The 25,514-nt window shown below is 39.8% G+C and overlaps 1 protein-coding gene across 3 annotated transcripts; it reads right to left on the bottom strand.

Annotated features, from left to right (window-relative positions):
• Positions 1-994: 994 nt before the first annotated feature.
• On the bottom strand, positions 995-25,514 carry BDKRB2 (bradykinin receptor B2). 3 transcript variants are annotated; one of them, XM_042047878.1, is made up of 3 exons: positions 25,418-25,514; positions 15,688-15,878; positions 995-3,903 (listed from the first exon to the last, which is right to left on the bottom strand). In XM_042047878.1, the coding sequence occupies exon 3, from the start codon at positions 3,899-3,901 to the stop codon at positions 2,759-2,761; it is 1,143 nt and encodes a 380-aa protein (XP_041903812.1). In that variant the 5' UTR covers positions 3,902-3,903; positions 15,688-15,878; positions 25,418-25,514; the 3' UTR covers positions 995-2,758. The 3 variants fall into 3 exon arrangements, with proteins under 3 accessions (XP_041903812.1, XP_041903813.1, XP_041903811.1); XM_042047879.1 differs by lacking the exon at positions 15,688-15,878 and adding an exon at positions 4,191-4,385 and having other exon boundaries at positions 25,418-25,501; XM_042047877.1 differs by lacking the exon at positions 15,688-15,878.

Here is a 25,514-nt window from a genome sequence, read left to right as displayed (position 1 = left end):
GAGACCTGAACCAAGATCCTAACTTCTCCACTGAAACCAATGCCTAAAAAAGAGCAGCTTTCTTCTGTCTGCAGCAAGAACCAGCTGCTTGTGTAACAGCTTTTAAACTGTTAATTTTTCATTTCAAGTGAAGCCAATAATCCACTTGAAAAAATGAGAGTGGAGAAATGAGAATTATTCCTGCCTGTAGATGCTGATGGCCAGAAATATCATCTGGCCATTCCTCTGGCGATGGTCCCCACTTCTGTCAGGCTGAATCGGGAGTCAGGCATTTGCATGGCAAAAGTCTTGATAACAGCTGTGGCAGTCTCAGGTAAAAGAGAAGATGGGATCATATGTACAATGGGGACAGGATGAAGAGGAATAAAAAGATTATATGATTACTCTTTGGCATCTTCAGCTCTGAAATTCTCAGGACAAAGTCTGACCTAATTTTACCAAAAGTTATTCTCATATTTTGTCATGTTTCTTTGAGAACAGAACCAAGCCAAGTGTGACTGGAAACTGTCAGTAGGTCAGATAGAGCTTGGATGTTACACTTTATTTCTTGGGGGTTTTTTGTTGCCTGTATAAATGATGCATGTGAATACCACAAACATGCCATCACACTGAAAAGTCAGTAAAATGTAAATTAAACAGTCTGTGACAGTCTCTGTTTTGTGATGTGCAGAAGCTGCTGCAGGGGCTTTCCATTGTTGCTGGTGCCTGCATGGGACCTTGAATTATCAGCAGGCAGAGAAAAGCTTCCGAAAATATTTCAGTACCCTTAGCTGCCTTAATTCAGATTTTAACTTCCAAAGGGACTGAGGATGGTCAGCACCAGTTAGAAATGGGCCCTGAAAAGAAAGATCTCAAAGCAGCTAAAATTCTGTTGTTTCAGCTCACTTTCCTTTGGTGTAACAGGAGGTGAAGTAAATAACTGGAACAGTTGAACTTCTGACAAATCATTTCTTAGTAACAGGATACAGGCTGGAGAAGAAAATGCCAGGAAGTCTCATTTCTCAAAGTACTTTATTTTCTTTTGTACATGCTTACTGCATAGCAAAAAATGTCTATGTATTTACATTGTTTAAATTAATGTGATATTAACACAATAACATTTTTATATTTTACTACTCAGTACCAAATATTCAGAAATAACTTCTGTTGCCTGAATAACCTCTGCATGGAATTCCTTTTGTGTAATGGTTGCTTGAACAGCATGCTCATGGATGAGACAATGTGATAACACTGGATATAACAGAAAGCCTTGCAGTGTTTTGTCATAGTTGTCCCTCCTGCTTCAGACAATAAAAAGGATGAGCAGTAGAAGTATTTATGACATAAGATTATACTAGGTTATCAAAGAAAAGCTGTGGAAATTGCCTATAAATCACATAGGATGATCTAAATCCTGTAGTCTTTAAAGCACGTCTGCACTCTTCTAATTAGCAGTTCAGTTATTTGAAGGTTTAATACAAATTTCCCATCTTAAATGAACTTTATTTCTCCATTCAAGCTCTAATGAATAAAGACCATGTAGTTGCAGTCTGAGTTTGCTTATGTCACCAAACTTCATTTCCCTTGGCGGCTTTAAAAGCTGTAACCTTAAGTGCTTTAAAAAGAAAAAAAACTGTTAGTTTCAGCATACACTGGATCATCTTCCACTCCATTTAGATCAAGGTTCCTAGAGGTTAAAGGGCATACAGACAATTCAGTACACTATGAGCTTTCTTATGTGTATAATCAACTTAGATCAAAAATACAGTCCAATTAGGGAAAAGCTCTCTTGTATTAAAATCTCACAGATTAACTCTACAAATAAAATGTAGGTATTACTAGAATCTGAAAAGGCCATTCTTGAATACTCTGAACTTTCAAGACCCCTGTTATCTTCAGTTAGATTTCTAATGTAGTTAGGTGATGCTCTCCTTCATATTCTCAGTTTCTTCCGCTTGTGAGATTATACCAATTGTGCTGAGATTTTATATATCCGTTAAAAAACATTAATTATGCTTTGTGAATACTAAAAACCCAAGTGTCTGAACTGAAGTGTAAGCGTGAATGTAAATAGCATTCGCTCACTCAAAAGGAGTAAATTAATGCTTTCACTCCAAGGTAGAAGGGGTAAAGAATCTTCTACAAAGAAAACTCAGCTAACTGCATGCAGCTGGATGCAGCTTCCCTTCCACTACAGCTTTACCTTTTTTCCAGCTACTTTCCATACACACTTGCTCATGTAAATCTGTAACTAACTGGAGCAGTTGCAAAAATGCACTGCTTGTCAATGAAAAAATCGGAGACTTTTGGATGATTGAAGAGAGAAATTAAAAACCCAAAAGATGGACACATCTAAAAATGGATTCACTTAACGGAACTTACTCAAACACAAGCCCCTCCCAGATCAAAAATCTTATCTAACACACTATTGTGGGTACCATAAGTAGCTGCACAATCCTGACAATAGCTTCTCTACTGGGGCTCTGTTCAGAGAATTGTATGTACACCTTAGAAATGGAAACATTCCAAATGATACATGAGCCAAATATTATTCAGCCACGAAAATGTAAGTAAGCCACAAAACAGGATTCAGTCATGAAAAACATCCAATAACATTAGAAGCAGGTCTCTTTATGGAATTTCCAAAAAGATCAAACCATTGTTTTCCCTCATATAATGAACTAGTACGTGTTTACTCTGTGGACTTGTAGCAGATGGATAGGAGCAGAGACTGATATGTTAGAAGGCATTCTTCCTGTAAGGATTTCCTAAGATTATGCTATTGGGATAATGGCAAAACAGACATTTTCTTTGGGTATTCGCTTGAAATGGAAGTTCTTAAAGTGTCCAGGGAATTTTCCATCTGCACAGACTGTAATTTTCTGCACCTCCTTGTGAACAAGTCCTTGTAGAATTCCACAGCCTTCTTCTGGAAGTTTTTCCCAACAATCACATACAAGATTGGGTTCAGGCAGCTGTTGCTAAAGGAACAGTACGTGGCTATCTGGGTCAGTATGTCATTGATGTCTTCCAGGCATTTGAGTGTGGGTGAGAAGTAACGGATTGTGTCGGTGAACGTACTGATCTGGAATGGAAGCCAGCAAATGATGAACAGCAAGAGCACAGCAAGGACCAGCATGGTGGCTCTCCTTTCTGTCTGGACTACGTTCATTTTTCGTAGCTCACTGCTTCGTAAGGCTTTGATGATTTGCACAGTGCAATAGGTAATTACACAGAATGGGAACACAAACCCCACAATATTCAGCAAGCAGTTGTTTGTGAGCTCCCAGTAGCTGGATGGGTAAAGAAGAGCGCAGGCTGTGATGTTGTATTCTTTAAAATAACTCAGATTTCGAAACACCATTGTAGGTGAACAAATGAGCAATGCACATGTCCAGATTACAAAACAATACCATTTGGCACAGACAGTTCGTCTCATCCGTCCAAGAGACATGGTTTTCACCAAGGCCAGGTAGCGGTCAATGCTCACTAGTGTCAGGAAATAAATGCTAGAATATAAGTTCATGTAGCTCATAATGTTGATGGCTTTACAGAGAAACAGGCCAAAAGGCCAATGAAAATTATTAGAAATATTAATGGCCCAGAAGGGTAAAGTACAGACTAACATCAGGTCAGCAAATGCCATGTTTGCTAGGTAAATTTCAGCCACTGTGCATCTACTCTTGTGGAAACACAGGACGGTGAGCACAAAGGAATTTTCTATTGATCCCAGAATAAATATAAACCAGAGGAATGCAGGCTGAAAATCCTGTAGCCATTTCCATGCATCTGCACTGACACATTCATTTTGTTTTATCTGATGCACTCCTGAATTATTGAGGAAATCTGGTGTACTGACTCTGCGTTCCTGGGTGATTGTGTTGTACAGCTGTGTAACATTTTCAGTTGTGATGGAAACCATTTCTGTGAAGAGAAAAATAGGTGACATGAGATTGCTACATCTAGCTCATTGCTGCAAAAGACACTATAAGAAGATCTGTCTCTGCTTTTCCTGATGTCCTAGAAGCATAGCTTTTGAACAGGCTTACACCTCCCTGGTTTGCTTTCTGATAGACACAGGGCATGCCTGTGGAATGTTTCACAGGCAGCATTGCTATGGACTGCCTGGACAAATTTTAGGCAAGTGAAACAGAGGGGATGTAGCAACAACAGACATTGCTGTGAATGGGTTAACAGAAGAAAACATTTACCAGCCTTTATTCACCAGAACTGAGCTGCAGCAAGTCTTTGCTCATTCTTTGAGGATGTTCATCATTAGTTTGTCTTCTTATCTTTTTATTTCATTAGACATGGTCTCCTAAAGGACAGGTGTACCTTGGGTCTCAGGTTGCTCTTGGTAAAGCTGCTAGTTCTGTGTCACATCCTGCAACATTCTACACTCTCCCCTGCAGAGCAAGAATTGAGTGGAATTCAGTGGTGCTTCCTCCCCGAAGAACACCGTATATTTTTCCAAATATTATGACTGTACTATAAACAGACATTTAGTTTGCAGCTCTAGTTTGCATTGAGAATGCTGTGGGATCAGTGTTTGCCAGCAGCATGCCTTTCTCAGCTTCGCACTGAAATTGTCCATGTATTTCTGTCTCTGCGTTACAGTCTCTTTCTGCAGCCAAGTCACAGAAGAGATAAGTGGTACAACTTCACGAGAGAGCTCAGTTTTAAGAGGTGCACAGTGGGTGGGTTGGCAGTTTGGCAGAGATGGTGGCCATCATATAAGCCAGGACCTGTCTGTAGTCAGGCTGCAGTCAGCCAGCTTGGGTGCAAGAGCACAGTCTGAAAACCAGAATGCTGTAAACATTCTACAGATCAGAACAGTCTGGGATCTTACAGGGAACTATTTACAGGCAGAAATGTCAGATGTGTACTTGAATGCTACTAAAACCAAACAGAAGTTGAGTGTGCAGCATCACTCACTACTGATAAAATGTTAACTGTGTTTTCTTCTTGTGCTCTTGGATAATGAATGCTGAGATATTATTCAAATGAGAGATTGGCTTCCCAGATCAGTACATATAATTCTCTGGACTGAGTGACAGAAAAACTGTCTTTTTCCAGGTCTTTATAATAACCACTGTTTGTATTATCATTTGATCGGAAGATTTTCAAATGTATTTTTAATTAAGACATTTGTCCTATTCAATTGGTAACGTGACAGTGAAAAGGGACACGTGCCATTCCTGAAAAGATGAGGGTTCTCATTTGTTTTCTGGTTGCTGGAATTGTTGGCTGGTAATTGTGAGTGCTTAATATGCATACAGAAATTTGGCTATTGGTTGCAGAATTGATGAAAAATGGTGGTCATATTTTGTGTACTTTGTGTTACAATGTAGCCCTTAAATATCTCAAAGCCCAACATGTGTGGCTGTGAGAGATGCCAGTAACAAATTGCAAACAGCAGTTTCAAGTCCCTCTTTCTTTCTACGCTGGCACTTTTCATTGCAAAAACACGTGGGAAGTGAAATACTAACGGATGGCCAACAAGAGGTCATCTGGGAATAGAGAAATTCTGTTGCTTGATGAAATTATCAGAAATTGTTTCTTCTGCTGGTAGTAGGCTGTGAACCAGCAAAAAAAAAATTGTAAGTGCATTATTTTATGCTTTGAGGTTGGATGTATGGACACATTTAATAAAATAAGCATTCGTAATTAAGAGAGTGGTCATAAAGGCCATGTTGGCCTTTTCTGTGATTTTCATTTCATTCATTTACAGAATTTAATTTACAACAAATAGCAACTCCAAAACTGCCTATTGATTTATCTGTATTTTCTCTGCAATTAATCTCTTTTAGATTTTGGTTTTAGAAGGGAAAAATCTAGAATGCTTTAAAATAACTTAATTCTATCATATTACTGTGGTCTAAGAACAGTGTGCAGGGACTAGTTAGGATGCCACCAAGTCCATGACATGGGGCTTCTGGCAGCCTGCCACCTTGGTCTTTAGCTCAAGTCCTTCCATAATGCATTGCTAGAAATGGAGGAGCGAACAAGATAAAATGTGCTAATTATCAATTTACAAACCCTAATGTTTGGGGTTAAAATGATGTGCTTGATGCTATTCTGTATAGCATCTGAAGTATGTGATTGCTGAATAAATTATTGACAAAGCCACAGCTTAGAGAAGGCAGTGATTTGCTGTTTTCTTGTCATATTTCGGTGAAAATAAATGTGATCCTTTCACACATTCTCTACAAATACTTTCTGTGCAATGCAAGACAAGCCTAATATCTCACCAGGGACTTTCAATAAGATTTTATGTGACAGTTTTGATTGAAATACTGCCCAGCTGAAGTAATCTATCATTAGTGGTTCTGAGGGACTCCTGTGGGGGTTGAATTTGAACCTGACGGAGTCCACCTCCTGTTGTGAGTTACCTCCTCCTTGGCAGTCTATAAAACCCACTGTCAGTCATTATCTCGTGTTGTTCTGGAGTATTTTTTGCTAATAGCATTGGGAACAAAAGACAAGGTTTTGATGGGAGGGGGCTTCAGGGTGCCCTGTGTGGGAGGCAGTTGTGTCCTGGCCAATGCTGGTGGCAGCCAGCCCTCACCAAGGCTGAAGGCTTTGGAGTCGGGTCATGGGGGATACTTTGGGTGTTGGCCAGATCCTGCCAATGCTGCAAGTGACGAACCCCTGCAGAGGGACTGGGAAGAAGGGGTTAATCGACTGTTGTATTGTCTTTACAAGCAGGTGGAGAAAGACTCCAGAAAGGTGGTGGTCACCCGTGCCATAGCCTGAAACTCTGAGGGCTGGGCAGAGTCACTAGGGCACCTTGGTGTCTCTTGGCAAACTCATGGGATGTCCTGCTGTTCAAGGACTGACCCACACATACTGCACTGGAGGGAGCATGCCAGAAGACAGGCAGGAGTTAGTCAGCAAGCCAAGGATGACACCTGGAGTCCCGCAGAGCGGTTAATCTTAGAATGTGGAAGGAAAGTCCCCTGCTGCAGCCATACATGCTGGGGCCTATGAAAGTTCTTGAAAGAAAAGAAAGGGAATGTGATGAATTGGAACAAAAAGTCCTCTAAGGATCAAGAGATATGAGCTAAGGAATGTAAGGACAGGGGGAAAAAGGTCAGTGATCAGTTAATGCTGCTACTGGATTAATGCAAGCTCCAGCACAGCTTTACTCCCCAAATGGGATATGCTGCTTCAGGTGAATGATTTCACCATCAGTTTGGGTCTGGATGAAGCCCCACAGCTACTGAACTCCTGACTTTATTAGTAATGACACCAGTGTTAATCTTTCCTTGTACTATGCTAAACATTTTCTGTATGGTAAGATACAGTGAATAACTAAATATCTCATGATGGTCTCAGTCATGTCTTATACAAGGACAAGTTCTGAAAAGTGTAGTAAGAATTCAGGTTATTTCAATGTTACCTGCAGTAATCTACTTTGTGTGAGCAAGAGAGGGACTTTGTAATGCATATTTTACAGCTGTTGTGACTTTGCTGATTACATGTTTTGCAGAAACAAGGTGTGAAATTTGTAATTAGTATATTCTGAGATTGTTGCAATATTAACCTTGCTAATTTAGACCTCAGAGACAAGAGGTGGAGCCTAAAACAGATAAATGCTTTTATGATGTCAACTGCTATAATATGGTTTGCTGGAGCAAAAGAGAGAATATTAAAAAGCATAGGTACACAGTCCTGATGTTTTCCTACACAGTCTGATTTGCAAGGGCAAAGGATAGAGTGGGCCCAGGGCCCCACTAGTCTTCTCCAAATGAGGAATTTCTTTGATGGATGATCATTCATGATGAAAGTTGCCTAGAAAGCAGCTAAATTTTCCATTTATTTCAGGAATTTCTTAGCAAGGCTGAGTGAAGGATAGGTATGACACCCAGTCTGTAGCATCCTTAGCAGAATTTTACAATTATCTAGTTTGCTTTAAGTGCTGTCAGTGGCCAAAAGTGGTTTTGGATACATACAGTTGGCTTGGCATACATACATACAGCCCCATGTACAGCTGGGTGTCAGTGGCACAGAGGAGAGGAAAAGCTGGGAGAAAAAAATATGGATTTGAAGGAGTGGCTGCAAACTGAGAGAGGCACTGGCTGACTTCTGGCATGGTGATTTTTTAGAAGACGTGTTAGCTACAGAAAGAAACAAGCAAGGGCTGCCCCAGCCTCTCCTGTGACTGTCTGTTTCTGTGCAGAGCCCAGCCTGCTTTAATGCTTTGTATTTTTTGTGTGAGTTTGTCCTGAACATCTCTGAGCCCAGCTTGGGCAGCCAAGTGTCCCCTGGTGGTTCTGATTTGCCAGGCATCCTTGCTTCTTCATGCTAATGCAAAAGCTACAGTAAATGTAACACAGGAGTTGCCAGAGCCGTAAGAGGAAAAAAGGTATCTGCCTGACAGATCTGCTGTGACTGAAATGGGAAACAGCAGGAGTTTAAAAGCTGCTGTAGGTAAGGGAGGCCTTCCACAGTGTGGTCTGTGCAAGGAAGCCTGGAAGTCCTGCTGACTTTGTGTAAGTGCCACTGCTGCCCTCAGGAGCTTCGAGTGTAAACCTGATAGATTCAGCAAGTTGTTAGGAGGCTGTAGGATGTCCCCTAAATTGCCTCATTTGCAACCGTCAGACAGGTATTTGCTGGCCAAGAAAGGTAAGTTTTATTTTAACAGTTTTGGAGGATTTGGTTGCAGAACATCTATTTGCGAGGAAAAGGAGGATTTTTATTTAGTAATAGGTTATAACAAAACAATCTGAATGCATAATTTCTCCTTCAGCTCCACACCGACAGGTCTAGCAGGCCTGAAGGACATATGATGGAATGGCATAAGCAGAGGCATTGCCCAGCAAGAACCCAAAGGTGTGCTGGAAGATTGAGCTTCAGTGGTGGACTCTAACATTCAGAATTTAGTATCAACAAAAATACAGGTGACCCATCCTCTTTATAAATTCTATATCTCCTCCATAAGGTTTATTTTCAAAGCTTCTATTTCAACCTGGTCTTCTTGCAACCTTTACTCCTGAAAAAAATCACCTTTGTCACCTATCCCCAGTTCATTGAGACTCTTGTTTCCATCTAATCCAAGCCCAATGGGACTGCTCATACCCTTCTCTTTGGCTTCAGAATGGGTTTGTATCTTTGGCTGGATGAATACTGGAAGGCAAAATTATATCACTCTTGTGGCATCTCTGAAACATGTTCTGAAACGTTCTCTGAATGTCCTTTTAATTCTGCGTTACTGTGGAGGCATTAGTTATTTTGGAGAGGTAGAGGAAGTACGGGAAACATTCCTAAAATGTTCTGCTTTTACGGATCCCACTACATTAATTTTTAATATCCAATCTTTGTATAATGAATCCCTAATGGGCTTTAGCATCTTTGAGGTTGTAGATCAGCGGACACTTTCTGTGGCCATGTTAACTTAAAGGTTTCTTGCTCTTCATTCACCCTTCACTGTCCCTTTCACCTTACGGCTGCTCTCATGGCTCATGAGGCTTCATGTTGAACCAGATTCAGGAACTTGACTGGGACAAAAATCACCTTGTAAAAGAAAAAATTCTTTTAAACACAAGCTCCATAGTTTGCCAGAAAACTAAGGCAATAAAGAAAATATACAGAGGAGCTACCTCTCAAAAGTGTAATTTTTAGATTTTATTTGTTGTGTAAGCTTGAAGCCCACCATGGAAAGAAATTATTGTTCTGCAGTTACCATTAAAGGCATCTACATCAACTATGTCAGGAAAAAGGTGGGGGGAAAAAAAGTTGCTCTGTGAAAGCAGTTATTTCAATAACAATGAGACCAAGGTGAGAAGAGGCTACTAATTTTTCTCCCTGTGTGGGAGTTGAAGCCACTCAATTCCAACTAAAGAAAGGCGTGGAGAAAGTAGAAATCCAATCAAGTGCAATGAAGCACTTTGCATAATGCTTTTTTTTCTGCGTGGAAATCTTGAATGTTCTTACTTTAAACTCTCCAGGGTTATAATTTCCTAAAAATAATATCCTATACATTTTAGCTTTCAAAACCTGGTATGTTATTTTTCAATGGTCTTTAGACAGTCCAGTCAATAACTGTGATGATTCTGGCAAAGGGTATCATCTCTGTGTAAAATAGTTATAACTGAAATGGATAAGAACAGCGTCGTTGGAATGCGGTGAGAACTGGAAGAAGAAGGAAAATATGAATTGGTTCAGAGTACTGTCCTGATCACAGGACCTTTGTATAAGGGAAAGGGCTCATCTCATAAAGTTTTGATTTAGTTCAGATTTGGTGATGATGTTTGAGTCAGTCCGTGTTTGATCCCTACTTGCTGCCATCAATATTTTAGAAACTTTTCTACTAAAGATGATCTACTAAAGATGACCTCCAAAATGTTGCAAATGTCACCAAAGCTGGATTTTGTTGTCATTCTGAAAGAGTAGATTAGGACAAGAATCCTACTTAATCTGAAGTGAGAAATAATATTTTTAACACTAGAGCCTCTTTCAGGATCAAAACACAGAATCTGCAAGTTTCTCCAGCCACTAAATCATTAAATTTCAGCCTTGTAATCCTCAGAAATTTCAAAGACACAGCTGTAAAAGACCAGAGTAGCATAGTCTGACCCAGCTTTGTGCAAGAGGTTGGCCTACAGACCTTCCAACCCACATTATCCTAAGCTCCTTAATTTGCGCTTCTTGTGCTAATAAATGAAAATTCCAGTTGGATTAAGGCTAAAAAAATAAAAAGTAGAATCATAGAATTGGGTTGGGTTGGGTTGTAAGGGACCTTAAAGATCATCCAACTCCAACCCCCCTGCAATGGGCAGGGAACCTCCCACTAGACCAAGTCCCTGGTTACTTAAAGCTGAATTTCAGCAGCAAGTGCCCTCATTTGTTGGAATTTTCTACCTCACTGAGATGCCCTTGCTCAGCAATGTTCCTTAGGAAGCTGTGTAGATTTTGTTGAGAGTGCTATGGGAACTGGCCTTCCCAAAAGTATTTTTTTTTAATTATTTTTAATTTTGGAACACAAAACTGGTTCATCTAAGTCACAGAAGGAACCAGAGAAAAGTTTTTCTTGTATTAGTAGATTTTCATCAGGAGGAACAAGACAGCTTGGGTACCAGGAAAGCAGAGCCTGCACAGCCAGGAGTTGAGAGGCCAATATTGGCAACTGAAATGTGCTGTGTTAGTCGTCTGCATCAGGTCTACCATGTGCCACACTGGGCTGCTGGAGCCAGCTTTCAACCTGTATGTACTGTTCTGTTTACCCTTCTGGTCATTAGGGTGCTTCAGTTATGTGGTTAGAAAAGAAAGAATATCCCAGAGGAAAAAGAAGATCTGGAATAATTAAGCAGAGACATTCAGGCAGTGAAGCAGGAGGGATGAACTGGAAATTGAAATAGAAATCTACATTTGTTGACAATTTGGTCTGGCATATTAATGGGGAGTTTTGCCTTTTTTTGCACAGAAAGCCTGAGGAACTGCATTCAGTGTGTATAGAGGCAATTAAAAAATTTGGTGATTCTGAGGGAAAGTGGTAGCCAGGTACCTGGAAGGCAATTCAGGTGCTTGGATATTGGCATTTTGGAAAGTGCAGGCTGTCTGGGATATCTGCATAGGGTTGGTATATGGTACAAGACCTCTGAGAGATCTTCTGGAGACAAGACACCCTGGAGTTTCTGAAGCACCCAAGACCTTGCAGGGGCTCCTTTACCCCTTGATGTTAACACTAAGATTAGAGCATGGGAAGCATAACTCCACTGTGAAAATAGCAAATATTTAGGCTTAATAGAGCATTATAGACACTATAAAATAGAGCATTATAGCTGTGAAATGAAATGCAGAATTATAGCAAAAGAAGATATGGGAAAGTTTCCTGGGAATTAGTCCTTTAAAACAATCCAAGTTTTCAGAGATCAAAAGGATAAGCTGCTGATTTCTCTTGGAAGGAATGGTTAAAATGTTAGTTTCTGATTTTTAAGAATTAAAAAAAGACAATAAAGGAGGCTTAGGTCCATATTTTAAATGAACACAAGTCTGATGTAGTGCTCAATGTATTGGACCTTGACTTAGTACTGGTTTTAAGGAAAATTTCTGCTGGTCTTTTGGGAGTGCAGGAATGCTGTGTAAAGCTCTGTGGTACCTCAACAACAGCTATCGTAGATGAACTGCAGGCAAAGTTTTTGGTTTTATTCTTTTGAGTTTCTTCTGACAAAGTTATTATCTAGGAGAAAAAACCCAAACCTACATCCATACACTACTTTTTGCTTACTTTCTGACCTTTTAAAAATCTGCATGTTCACAGCACCTTTCTCATTCCTGAGAAGTCTGTATTCCTCAAAGCTGACATAAAGGCCACCCATATTTTAGTTTTAAATAACTATCTCAAGGGCAGTGTATGCTAAAATTGTTCAGCAAGAAATAACTTTTTAAATTAACCATTTTCCTTGCAGAAATATGTCCTCTTCGTTCTCAGATTTACAGAGAAGAGAAAACACATATTTAATCAGAAATTTGCTACCATACAGCTCTGATCATCTATCATTTCCATTGTAATATTTATAAATGCCATGTATTATTGTAATAAATAAGCAGTAATTTTACTAAGAGTACTTTACAAAAGGGAGTGGATTCAGTATCTCCTGTGAAAATTTCTGATATGGGCTGTCATAAGGCTTCATGGGCACATTCAGTCAGTGGCGAGCACAAGGACGAGATGGAGGACTCTTGCTACAAAGATTCAGTTGCAGTTTTGTTGCATGTGTAAACTCACTGGGCTATTCTTTGGAGCTATGTCACTCCTCTTGTATGGAAATGTTTCACAGATCCTGGACTGTAGAATATACCCCAGCAAAACTGCTGTTGGCCATACACGGAGTGAGAACATTCCTTTTGCAGAGAAAGTGCGCATCAAAGCATCATTAAATTAAAAAGGGAAGGGTATAAGCAAATAAGTAATAGGAAATGCCAAATCCATTGAACACTGCTCTGGAGTTCTTATGAAGCATATCATATCAAGGCACTGCTTGGATGAAGCAATGAAGTATGCAGATAAATCCCTCAGCTGTCTCTTTTTCAAAAATAAACCTTCTGCTAATATTAGAGAGGGTTTGTCAATAAAAGTAAAGGAGGTCGGCAACTGTGGGGTCATCAGGAAATGCAAATGTGATACATACAAAACGTGCACAGTGACATGCTCGCAGCAACAACTCTCTAAGTTAAATTTAGAGCTGAGTACCTGGTTTAGCATTTTGTTTTCCTGAAGATTTCTATTATGTTAATGCTGTGCAGTTTTCCCCTTCCCTTTTGTACATGATGGATTACTAAATGCAGTAGAACTACCCTGAAGTAAAACTTCCTGTACTTCTCAGCCACTTTTATTATTGTAGTTCACAAGCAGAAAAAGAAGTTTAATTCAAAAACTATCCAACTGCTCTGAATAAACGTATCACTGCCTTCTACCTCCTCTCAGCACACACTTTGATTTCTGCTGTTCAAACATCTTAGAAAGTTTAAGCTGCTCTGATTTACAGAGCTATTTTTCCCTCATCTCCAGCTTTCTCAAGACAGTATATGTCTACAAAGAAATGAAGTATATGAAGGTCTTAAATGTAAGTGTTAAAAAAACAAAAGCCAGTTTGTATTCATTGGGCAGATGGAAGATCTATTTCCAAATCTCTATTCTGTTTAACTTGGAATAAAATCTGGAAATTAGGTGATTCCCACACCTGTATACTAAGAGGCCACAAGCTTATTGAATAACGTTGAATGAGGTATTTAACTTTATGAAGCTATTTCCAGTTAGTATATGTACTTAAATAAATATTGAATCTGAATCTTCCATCTTTGGAAATATCATTAGTTTTGAGGTTTTTAATGTCAATCTCACAACTCCTTCTCCCTCTCCTTGTGAATACTTGCTGCTTTTCTCAAGTCTTTAATTCTTGAGGATTTTGATCTTCTTGGACCTGCCCAACTCCTTCTCCTTTAGACTTAATGTGACTCTGCTCCACAGCCTGGTGTCAGGAGTCACCAGAAGCCTCGTGTGTCCCTGAACTGAGATGATAACTTTCTGACTAACAGCAAAGCACATAAATCTTACACAACACAAGTAACAGCTGGATCTACATTTTTTCTGTCTGTATTGTGGTGTGTTTGCTCAAAATGTTTTAAAAACTGAGAAGGAAAATACTCAACCAGGAGAAAACTGACCACAAGCTCACTCTGCAAGGCTGGCAGGGTATTTTGGTTTGGTTTTTTTGGCATTTCCCATATGAGAACAGGTAAGGTTAACCATGGGTGCTCATCGTCCAGAGCTCAGCCAACAACTAGCATTTAGGTTAGTGTCAGGAGAGTGAGAAATCTAGGAGCTGCAGTAGGAGTGGGACTGCAAAAGCCCTGCAGGAGTGAAGAACAGTCATCCACATGAATTTATCCTTGAGAACATTTTCATGGGGACCATGCGTGGAGCAAGATTCAGCCCACACCTAGAGTTCAGGTTAGGGCTCAGGGAGTCACAGGCTATGTCTGCTCTTTCAGAGATAGGGTGAGCCCTGTCAGGCTTGTGCATGTGTTTATCACGCTTCTGACACTGAGTCATATCAGCCCTCTGTGTTTTCCCATGTATGTGATATTGGGTCAGCCTACTCTTGTGTACTGCTATCTTGAGCTTTGTTAGCTTTTGCTTTCAGAAAGCTCTGAGCATATCACTGAGCTTAAGGTCTATCTGCTGCCATGTCTGACTTGTGATCCTTTGGGTTTTGTTTACTTGATTTTCATATTTGTTTCAAAACAATGTTTTGTATTTTCTATTGTTACCTGGAAGGCCTCCTGTGAACAGGAGCTATGATCAGATTGTGGTTTGCTTACATTTTTAAGATTTGCAGAGTTTATGCTCGACATTGGATCTGTTGTGAGATGACCATCTATTAACATAATTTATTCTTGTTCCTAGCTGGTTCACTGCCTATCTTGATAATATCTCCCCCAGCTGAACTGTCTTGCAAGCCAGACTGCAGATTTGTACAGGGAGAGAAACAGTCAAAGCAGTGCTTGGAGTGAAAGCAACATGCCTTGGCCTCAGGAACCTCACAGGGCTCCCTGTTGAGTGTCAGTGACTGCTGGGAAACCCTGTCTTGTCCTGGGGCTGAAATCTTGCATGTTTCTTACACTCCTGCACTCATGGTGTCAGAATACCAAGATGAATGATCACAATTTGCACAAATTAACTGAAGTACAAAGAAAAATAAGAGACTGTAAACTTCCTGAGTTTTATAATATGACCTGTAGATTTACCAAATTGGAACGAAGCCAAAGGTGGTTGTATCTAGTCCCCTGAGCTCTGCAGGCACCACAGGAATTTTCTGTTGTAGACAAGGGATTTCTGTACTCCATCACCATTACAAAATTCAGTGCTTAACACACTAGCATTGTGAGACCAATTTAATATCCATTGCAGGAGTCTGATACCATGTGAAATGGCAGGTCTGATGGTATCAATCAGTACAATGCACCTCTCAAATGGCAGACAATACCCTGAGCCCAGTGAATAGCTAAGGTATCCAGTGATAAAGAAATAAAATGCTAGTGATCATATCAAGAGTAGCTTGTGCAGCTAGATTATATTTCTTTCTTAAAGCGAGAATTTCCTGCTTTAGAAAACAGCCTTTCCTGAAACCCAGATAGCTCAAACTTATTGCAAGAACCAGGCCAAAACCTGCTAAGCTGGAAAATAAAAAGGTGAATTTTCACCTGGCTGATGACAGCTTTCAGGACATGGGCTGGAGGAGCTGAGCCATTCCTAGGGTGGGTTCTCAGAATTGGTCTTGGGGTTCAATTAATTTAGTTACAGTCTTGATCTCAGTATGAAAGACAGAAGAGCACTGATGAACCATGCCAGTAAATTGCTTGATATCTTCATTACAGAGAACAATGGGAATATCCTGCAGAGAGAAGTGGACGATATTAGTAGAGCCTCAGAGGTGGAATGATAAGAGGAAAAGGCTGTGAGTCCTGAGGCATACCAGTTCCCAAGAAGATAAGTGAGTGATGCTCCTTTGTCCTCCCTGCTGTAGTGGAGGCACAGAAGAGCTGTTCAGCAGTGCAGAAACCTCCACTCACGGCTCCCTCACTGACGTGCACATGTATGTCCTCTAAAGCTTTGCTCTTTGATGCATTACTCCCACCAGACCTCTTCAGCTCAGTTTAGCCACACCTTTCTCTTAGCAATTGAAATACTATTCTTTTCCCTGGGTAGCAGCATTAGGTTCTCATGACTAGGAAAAATGTGAAGGTCTAATGGCCAAATAGCATTTGTCAGTATTGGTCCCTCTGAGCATTAAATACTTAATGGAAAGATTTGCCTTTCATATGAACTGGCTCTGTGCCCTGAAAGCACTTTACTTCTAGCACCTTGAGGACATTTTGACAGCCATTTAGGAAAAAATAAGAGATTTGCCATCTTGAGTGCCTCCAGTCACTATAATATTTACACTGTTGTCATGTATTTGCAATAATGCAGCATTTTCTGCATATTTTTACCACTGGCTGTCACAGGTGTGGACTTTGAGGAAAGCCCAAGTGTCTCCAATAGCAAAGAGCTCCCAAAGAAGCTCACGGTATGTGGGACTGACTGGTTGTTGTCCCAAAGTCTAATACTGATTACTTTGACAGCAACTGCCTTCCTCATTTCTTATCATACAGGTAACTGATTTTTTACTCTGCTGTAGTTAGAAAAGCATAGAAAATATTTTAACCTGTCACATTATGTCTGAAAACCACATTTGCAACTCCTCAGTCATCCCTTCCAGCAGCTGGAAATGTTTCAGTCACTATTTTGCTGTTTCCATTGCTGAGACACAGCATGGCTCTGTGCAAGCAGAGGAGTCCTTAGCACAGAAGACGCCACAGGCAGAATCTGTCCTGTAAATTAGTAATAATGCCTTGTGTTTTCTTAATGCCTTTCACCACAGGGATATATGGACAGCTTCGCTGCGTAATGGTGCAGTTTCCAAACAGCACTTCAGGCTCTGACAACACGATAGGCTAGAAAGTATCTAACTATAACTATATAATGCTTAAGTGAAATTACAGCTTTATTTTTGAGCAGGTGGAATTCAGAAGACATGATATTTACATTCAGGTTACCACCTCTAATGCATGGGTTTCTGAAGATGGTCCTAGTTTAATTTAGATCTTCTGACAACAGCTACACTAAACTATAAACTTAGATTTCAACCTCCTGAATAGGTTTCCTTGTGGATCATCTCAGAGAATGATCCCCAGCATCACTGATTTGTGTCATGGAAGGCAATACAAATGTGACATGATATTCATTGTCTTTACAATGGCAGGTTGTCTTTACTAAAGGATTGGAGGGTTTTGTTTGCTTGTTTATTCAAAATTTCATATTCTTTTAAAAACTAAAATCAGAGTGTGGCAGTGCAAGCAATGGTGAGTTCCCTTCTGAAGGAGAAGACTAGTCTGTAATGTGCTTCACTTCTTAAATTATAAACTTTAGAAAACCATTTTGCCTTGTCCTTCCTAGGTCAAACACTAGGTCCTGCTATGTTGTTGTTATTTCTTGAGCAGCTGGGACAGTAATTTCATATTATTTTTGTGTATCTGCTCCTCACTTAGCCAGTACATGAAGTATTGGCAATTGGAAAGAGGTCAGTTTTCAGACAGCATAGTTAGAAATCACCATATTCTATATATTGTACAGAAAAGCTCAAAACCAGATGTAACTGTTAGAAATGGTGTGTAATTCACACTATAGTGAATTTCAAACCGTATTGCAATTTTCTTGATAGTAACAGCAGATAAAAATTAGATATAATCCAAATGGAGCCCGTTTTTCTACAGAAAACCCGGGGGAACTCTACTGACAACAGTTCTTGAGTGAGAATACACCCTGTTTCTATTGAAAAGACTAAGTATTTGAATACATGCAGAAAGGGATTTGGTGATTAAACTGTATAAACATGGATATGACTTTCAACACTGAGAGATCTGGAAGGTTCAGGACACTTCTCCAGCCGAGAAGTAGTGTGGTTTACAGTGTCGATTTACAACAGTCAGTGTTTGGATGACAATTTTTTTTTGCCTTTGCATGCTTTGCCAGTGTTGAAATTAAATTGTGTGTTAATTTATTGTAATTCCTTTGTTAGCAACAGGAGATGACAGAGCTCTGCTGGAACCTGGTGCAGACAGTTTGTTTTCCACTCTGCATACACAGCTTTTGAGCACTGGTGTTCGCAAAGAAGATATGTCCTATCTGCTCTTTCCAGAATGTCAGACCCAACAAAAAAATACAGGGTAACAATTTAGTTAGAGAGACAGATTCCCTTAGCATATGCTACATTTACTTCAAAGAACTACTGTACCCAAAGCTAACAAAAAGATAAGGTTTAATGTCTTTGTTATTGGCACAGACAGTGGGATCAAGTGTACCCTCAGCAAATTTGCCAATGACCCAAGCTGTGTGAAGCAGTTGACTGACACACTGGAGGGAAGAGATGCCATCCAGAGGGAAGGAATTCCACCCAGAGAGAAGGGATGCTTGAGAGGTGGGCCTATGCAAACCTCAGGAGGTTCAACAAGCCAAGTGCAAGGTGCTGCCCCTGGGTTGGGGCAACCCCTGATATCAACACAAGTTGGGGGATGGAGAGCAGCCCCGCCAAGAAGGACTTGGGGTGCTGGTGGATGAGAGGCTGGACATCACCCAGCAAAGTGCACTTGCAGCCCAGAAAGCCAGTTGTGTTTCGGGCTCCATCCAAAGCAGAGTGGCCAGCAGGGTGAGGGAGGGGATTCTGCCCCTCTGCTCTGCTACAGTTAATGGATTATGTTTTCTGGTACCTTAAACTCACATATTACTACAGCTATGTAGGAGATACTTTTTAAAGTGTTGGAGGAGGGGAATTTTCTTTTCCATTAAAATGACTATAAAAATAGAAAATTTCTGGAGAAACTGATTTTAAAAGAAAGATTTTCACAAAAGATTTGGGTAATTTAACAGAAAATATTTTAAAGATGTAATTTCTTATCTTGAACAAAGGAGAAGATGTACTGATTGCTCACAGTTTAGCAGATGACCCAGACCCACTCTTGCTCTCTCTGGCCAACTAAAGAATTTAATACCTTTACAAAATGGAGTAGTTCCAAAAAAACCCCAGAGACTGCAAGAGCCCAATTCACTACAGTTTATCCCTCAGGCACTTGCTTAAGAAGGAAGATGCCTCTTTCAAAACCCCTTATCAGTGATCCCCATTCCCAGGCAGATTTATCCTCTGTGTGTGCATTTGTTCTGTGGGTTGTTTTCTTGCTTTTGTTAAAAATGTCAAGACCCTTCACCAGTTTGTCTCTAGAACAGAAATGTTGTCTTCTGACCAGCTTTGTTAATTTAAAAAAATATTCTGATTTAAGTTAATCATGTCCCCTTTGAACTTGTGTACCATCACTTTGCCACCACTGTAGAAGAGAAAGCACTGTGTAGAATTGTGTGTGACAGTTTTCTGCAGCAGGCAGCAAAGGCTCATGGCAGGATTTTAGGGCAGGAAGATGTGAAGGGGAAATAAGCGGATGTGAGTTCTGGAAGGCAACATACTGCTTCTAAGTGAAACAGAGGAGAAGCCCTGCTGTTGGGAAGAAAGGAAGGATGAAGAAGGAGAAATGTTAATGTTGAAATGGAAGGAAGGAAAGAAGGGAAAAAGAGGAGTTTAATTTCTCAAGAGGGAAAAGAGTTGCAGACCAAACAATGAATAAGAATTCTTTCCTAAGTCAGGTATATGCCAGGCTTATGAGAGCTTTATCTGGGATTTTGATTTAAAATGTTAGAAAACTTAGGTAGTTTATACAGTTTGGATCCATATTTTACCCAGCTTCAAAATAGTCCAAAATCTGAAATTGTTTGATTCTTGTATTTAAAGTCAAACTTCTCTTTGATTTTTTAAAGTTAATTAACCAGAGTATATTTATTCTAAGGCAAATTTTATCAATATGTTCCATTGAACCCTTTTTTTAAAACCAGAGACCAGTGTGCAGTGAAAACTTCTTAACCTGTTGGTAGAAATATATGATGTAAGAGTAGAAAAATGGAACTCCAGATATCCCATACTGTATAGTTATTAGCTGTAGTATGATTTAAATGCCAGATTTTAGACTACATTTATTGTAGAAGAAAATTAATTGCTGTCTTCTTACATTTCCAAAAAAGACTGTTTCCAAAGCATTGCTGGAAACACCTACACAAAACTGTCTCCACTTTGTTACTTCTACTTCCTTCTACTTCTGGGAAATGTCCCTTTTGCTGACCCAGCTGACTGGAATTTATGAGCTATAAGGTGACTATTTTAAATTAAAAAAAGTTTCTCAGAAGAAAAATATAATCAGAAGGTGAGGTTGTCTTATGCGACCTGCCTCCACATGCTGTTTTTAAAAAAAGCATGTGTTATAAATTAAAACTTCTGTGACCAATATCCCAGCCATTCATGAACTGCATTCATGTCTGATTCACTATGACTGCTTTATTTAGATTGCACTATTATCATTTTGAAAATGAACTTGCAACTCACAGAGGAGAAAAAATACCAGTATGGAGAAAGCTTGTAAGTTTTAAACTGGTTCTCTTGTTCTGGTAAATTGCTATTCCAAATTCTTTGTCTTATTTGAATTTGCTATTTACTGTAAACCTCTAACAGTTTTCAGGCCTGGAAGCAGATAACTGCTTTTGCTTATTTATCTACCCATGAGTGTTTTGATATTAATAGATGGACACATCAGAAATGTCTGATGAAAATATTTGCTGATTGTTTTGTACAATGTAAAAAATCTGGGAGGAAAGTTACGGAGGTTTGAGGTCCCCCTAGCAATGGGTAGGACAGGACTGCATGAATATGCAAAGGAACATGTATTTTACTTCTCTGACTAGATGTTAATAATTCTAAATATATGTTTGTGTGTATGTGTATATATATATATATGTATGTCTATGTGTGCACAGGGAGAGAATTTCCACAAAGCAGACATTTCCTGGTCACCTTCAGAGCCTCACACCTTTCATCTACTCTTTTGTTGTTTACTTAGGGAGAACATAGCTTGTGTGCACTCCCAGCACAAGAAGGACCAGGCCAAGAAACCTTTCTAGGTGATGTCAAGGTGAACAGCCATCTGTGAGCTGGTCTGGAACAGGTAAAACAGGATTCTGCACGAGGAGCATGTGGGAGGGCTCCCCAGAGTACAAACAGCGTAAAGTGGGTTTGTTTCAGGTGACTCGATCTGAAGAAATAAAGAAATAAAAATTCGTCCTTGAGCTCAGGTGTCAGACAGAGATGAGACTGTTATGATACATAACCTGATGACACTAGGCTGGTTGTAAGATTCATTGGCTGAAGTTCAGTGTTGAACTGAAGCTGTACAGTTACAAAGGCCAAAATGTGACTTGAAGTGTATTATGTGTCCCAGAACCAGGTTTATCTATGTGATAGGTAAAGGAACAGGTATGGTGTACATTTTTTGTAATCTCCTAATTTCACAGCTAGGAAAATCAGCCTTTCACAGACCTTTCCATCTGGAGAATAAGGCCAGAAAAAGAGAATGTGTCAATGATATGTTTGTTAAGCGGGCTACCTGTGAGCAAATTGTTCATTTCTGCTGATACATCCAAAAGACCTCATCTTCTATAATTTGTCATTACTTTGCTGATGCTGACTTGGAGGGCACTGCAAGCAGTCAGTCCAGCTGAGGATCTAGCCTGTGTGCCTACTTGTATGACTTTTTTGCATCCCTCCATCTTGTTGTTTCTTGTTGAGCTGTTTGCTGCTGTCTAGCAGGTAGAACCAGGAGCACAGCTCTGCAGACACTGCCATACTGGCTGTGTTACACTGATTGCCAGAGGCTTTGGGGATAATCAGTGTGCAAAACTCTTGCAAGCTTACAATCTAAGCAGAATCCAAATATAATACAGAGTAGAATATGGCTTATTATAGGGAAAGACTGCTGCAGAGGGAAGTGAGAGGTGCATGCAGAGCTGAGCCGAAATCTAGCAACAGGTAATGCAATATTTCTGTCATCCTACTTACTTGTTTAAGGATCAGGTCTCAGGTTTGAAGTATAAAGGCTTAATAGCTGCTTTTTGTAAAAATGCTCGAGGTACCTGATGAAACATTTCCAGTTTATTGGCCTGCCTGTAGACCTTCCCATTACCCTTCACATCAGGAGAGTGGCATATTGCTGTGCTCCATGTATGTGGGTAGAGGGACCTGCTGTCCTTCTTTTGTAACCCATGACACTTCAGAGCAGCAGCCCTTCAGTCAGTCAGACAGCTGATAGGAAATCTTACAGCCATGGCAAAGGGACAGACCACCTCTGCACTGGGGCACGGTCCCAAAGGGCTTATTCCTTTCTGCCAAGGCAGGAACACGGCAGGAGGAAAAGCACCTATGACCAGTTCTGCCCCTGGGCATGCATGCATAAATCCTGTTAATGTTAAAAAGACCTGGCCCTCTACCATGGATCACTCACTATTTTTGTGGCATTTAACTGTAATTTCAGATAACATGAGTGGTTAAAGTGGATTTCTGCATTTTGACAGCTCCATTCTCTGCAAATTAACCATAGTCTGAAGTGTGTTCTTTGCAATACTAACACCATTCTGGCATACCTTATTGTGCAAAGCTACTGAATCTGCAAACCTGGATGATCAGATTTATTTGCAGGGTTCACACAAACCAGCCCAACCTTGCTGAATCAAGATAAGGAGTTAACATGTAGGGGACTTAAATATAGCACAGAAGCAAAAGTAAGTCAAATCCACGCTTTCAGGGAACATCAAAAGTCCTGAAGTATTTTAGTGAAGTTTGATATAGCAGCTTTGCCACAATGTCTGAATGCTTTGGACTTGCCTGTCATCAGACTGAAGATAGGTGCTTTGAGCAGGCAGCTTTGCCCCTTGTGTTTCTCTGGTCTGTATCTCCCACTTGTGCCTGTTCTCCAACATTTAACACTCCTAAGTGGGGTGTTAGACCATGACCAGAGTCCCTCAGTCCCAGTTCATTATCTTTACTTCTAAGCAAACTAGGTGTCACTGCTGTGGTGATCACAAGCAGTTACAACTTGATCTGTGTAAAGCCAACCTGCAGGGCCCAAATTTAAAGTACTGCTCTCATCCTCTGTGCTTCCCCACTGCGGCTGAGCCTACCTGGCTCAGGGCTGGCACAACACTGGGATGCCCTCTCCTCCCTCTATCCTTGCTCAGGGGCACCCAGCCGAGGGGCGAAGCTGATTCAGCCATGTGCCTCCACCCTTTTGTGAGTCAGCAGCCAAAGACTGCTCTAGGGTGTGATTCCTTAGTAACTACAAGTTACTAAAGCCCAGAAAGAGCTGGCAAAGGATAGCTTTTGCCTCCACTTTAAAGTACCCTGCTCCTGTACAGCTGTGTATCAGCCAGGCAGAGGCACAATTTTCCATCTCGATGTATGAAGTATGTTAAACATAAGAAGGAAGGAAGATAAGCCTTTTGATAAGGTAGGGGGAAACTCATCTGTATGGAGTGCTGAGAGGGAGTTTTAAAAAACCATTAGTGAAAAGAGAACAAGGCTTATGAGTAGTTTTAAAGAAAAGTAGAACTTTTAGCTAAATGGTATTTTTCCCTGTGGGTTTTTTTTTACTTTACATTGATTAGCATTGCTAATAGGTTCAGGTATACTTTTGCAGTTGATTTGGTTACTGAGAGGGAATTTGTTTTGAAAACAAAGCTCTATTCTTTGATAAGTTTTCCTAGACTTGCAATATGAATTTTTTTCCTACTGTGACTTTAAAAACAGTAGAATTTGAGTGTTGAAGGGATTTTTACCCCCTTCTTTTAGTGAAAAACAGATTATCAAACACTGGTTATTCTTAAACAATAAATTTTAGGGTCTTCATAATGAATGTCCTAAAATTCTCCCAAATTCAATTTGTTTTCTGCCTGAGAACATACTTGAGCTATTACACAGCTACAAAGAATTTTTAAAGCTGTTTTCCTGTGCAAGGATGGGATGTATATTTCAGGAAGCTCTAACTCAGTAGGAAAGGCGGTTCTTTTGTTAGTTTGTCAGTACAAAATGTTCAGGTAACACTGAGTAACTCAATTAATCTTGTTCTCACATGTCCTAAAAGGCCCAGAGGAAAACCTGACAAAGATTTTCTGGAGGTGTCCCTGGTCTGCTATTCCAAGGTCTTTATTAACTTAGGTGTATTTATCCCTTCTGTTTGTGTTTTCACTATTCACACTGAAAACAAGAGAAATACATCTGGAAGTCTATAAATGAACCTGGAGTGCAAAGATGCTTCTCTTAATTTTTTCTTAATGATTGCACATTATCAGAGACCAAGTAAAAGTCATGAGTGATGTTACTCAGTATGCTGATACTTCAATCTTAGAGGGTCATGTGAAGGTAGAGATTTCTTTTACTCAGATAACTGTCTTCTAGTTTCTAAGAAAATATGTACAGCTGTTTAAGATAAAAGTCTGCCCCTATCTTAGGAGACAGCATCTGTAAGATTACATACAGAAGGTTAAAAGAAGAATTCTAATGGCTAACTATTTGAACACTTCTGTCTTTATGGCTATTTGCTATTATTACACTAAGAAGGCTGCTTAGGATACTGAGTAATGGAAAAGGAATAGCTGAAAGTATAGCATTTATTTCAACCTTTGCTCTTTTTGTTACATGATTCTAATTACAATACCACTACTAAGGTCTTTGTTTTCATCAGCAACTTAAAAGTCAATCTCCTACTGAATTTTTCTTTATTTGCATACAGATTTTTAAAAGAACCTAATAATGCAGCTTAAATGTCATCCAAAACCTTTCTTCTTTGTAGTATAAGTTTCAAAGGTTTAGCCTTTGCCGTTCAATCAGTGCAGATGAGACCGGTTAGCAGTGTAAGGTACACACACATGCACTTCCACATCCTGCCCAACAAAGTTTACAATCAAAATAATAAACAGAGACAAAATTATCAGCATGTACAGAAAATAATTGACTCTTTTTTCTCCTTGCTATTTTGTAGGTAATTTCTCAGCCACAAACAAAGTTAGCTGCTTGTACTTCCTGATTATTTTAGTGAAAGAAACGGCACCCATGGTGTGATCACAGACATGAAGTGCAATCTGGATAGGAGAAATCCTTACCCTCCAGTACATGGGACAGTATCTGTGGCAGATGAAATACCCTGTGGCTTTGATACATTGGATACTTTGAAATAAAGCATTTTTCTGTAAATGTTATAGCTCTGCAAAACCCAACAAAAATCACATTAGCAAAATCACATTAGCAAAAGTTATTTTTCTCCTCCATTTTCCTGGAACAATAATATCGGCTCTTTAGTCACTGAACCAGAAACATACTAAGAATTCAATAAGTGGTTTCCAAGAAGAACAAACCACACTGAAATTAAATAGTAAGAACTTTTCATATGAAAGAGAAGTGAAAATACATACCTTGACTGAAAATTCACCGCTGAGCAGATGCAAATGAGTTAAGTGCAACACCTCTCTGGGAACAGCTCCTTCTCTAGTATGAATGAGTCTAACTTAT

The sequence above is a fragment of the Corvus kubaryi genome, unplaced genomic scaffold, assembly GCF_017639235.1.
Source record: "Corvus kubaryi isolate FWS band 111438036 unplaced genomic scaffold, C.kubaryi_AGA036_p1.0 66, whole genome shotgun sequence".
In the NCBI taxonomy this organism is placed as follows: Eukaryota; Metazoa; Chordata; class Aves; order Passeriformes; family Corvidae; genus Corvus; species Corvus kubaryi.
The sequence above is the reverse complement of the archived record's forward strand: the minus strand, read 5'-3'. Positions and strand labels throughout refer to the sequence as shown.

Excerpts from the sequence above, each read along its gene's own strand:
- BDKRB2 (XM_042047878.1), bottom strand. The coding sequence starts at position 3,901 with ATGGTTTCCATCACAACTGAAAATGTTACACAGCTGTACAACACAATC.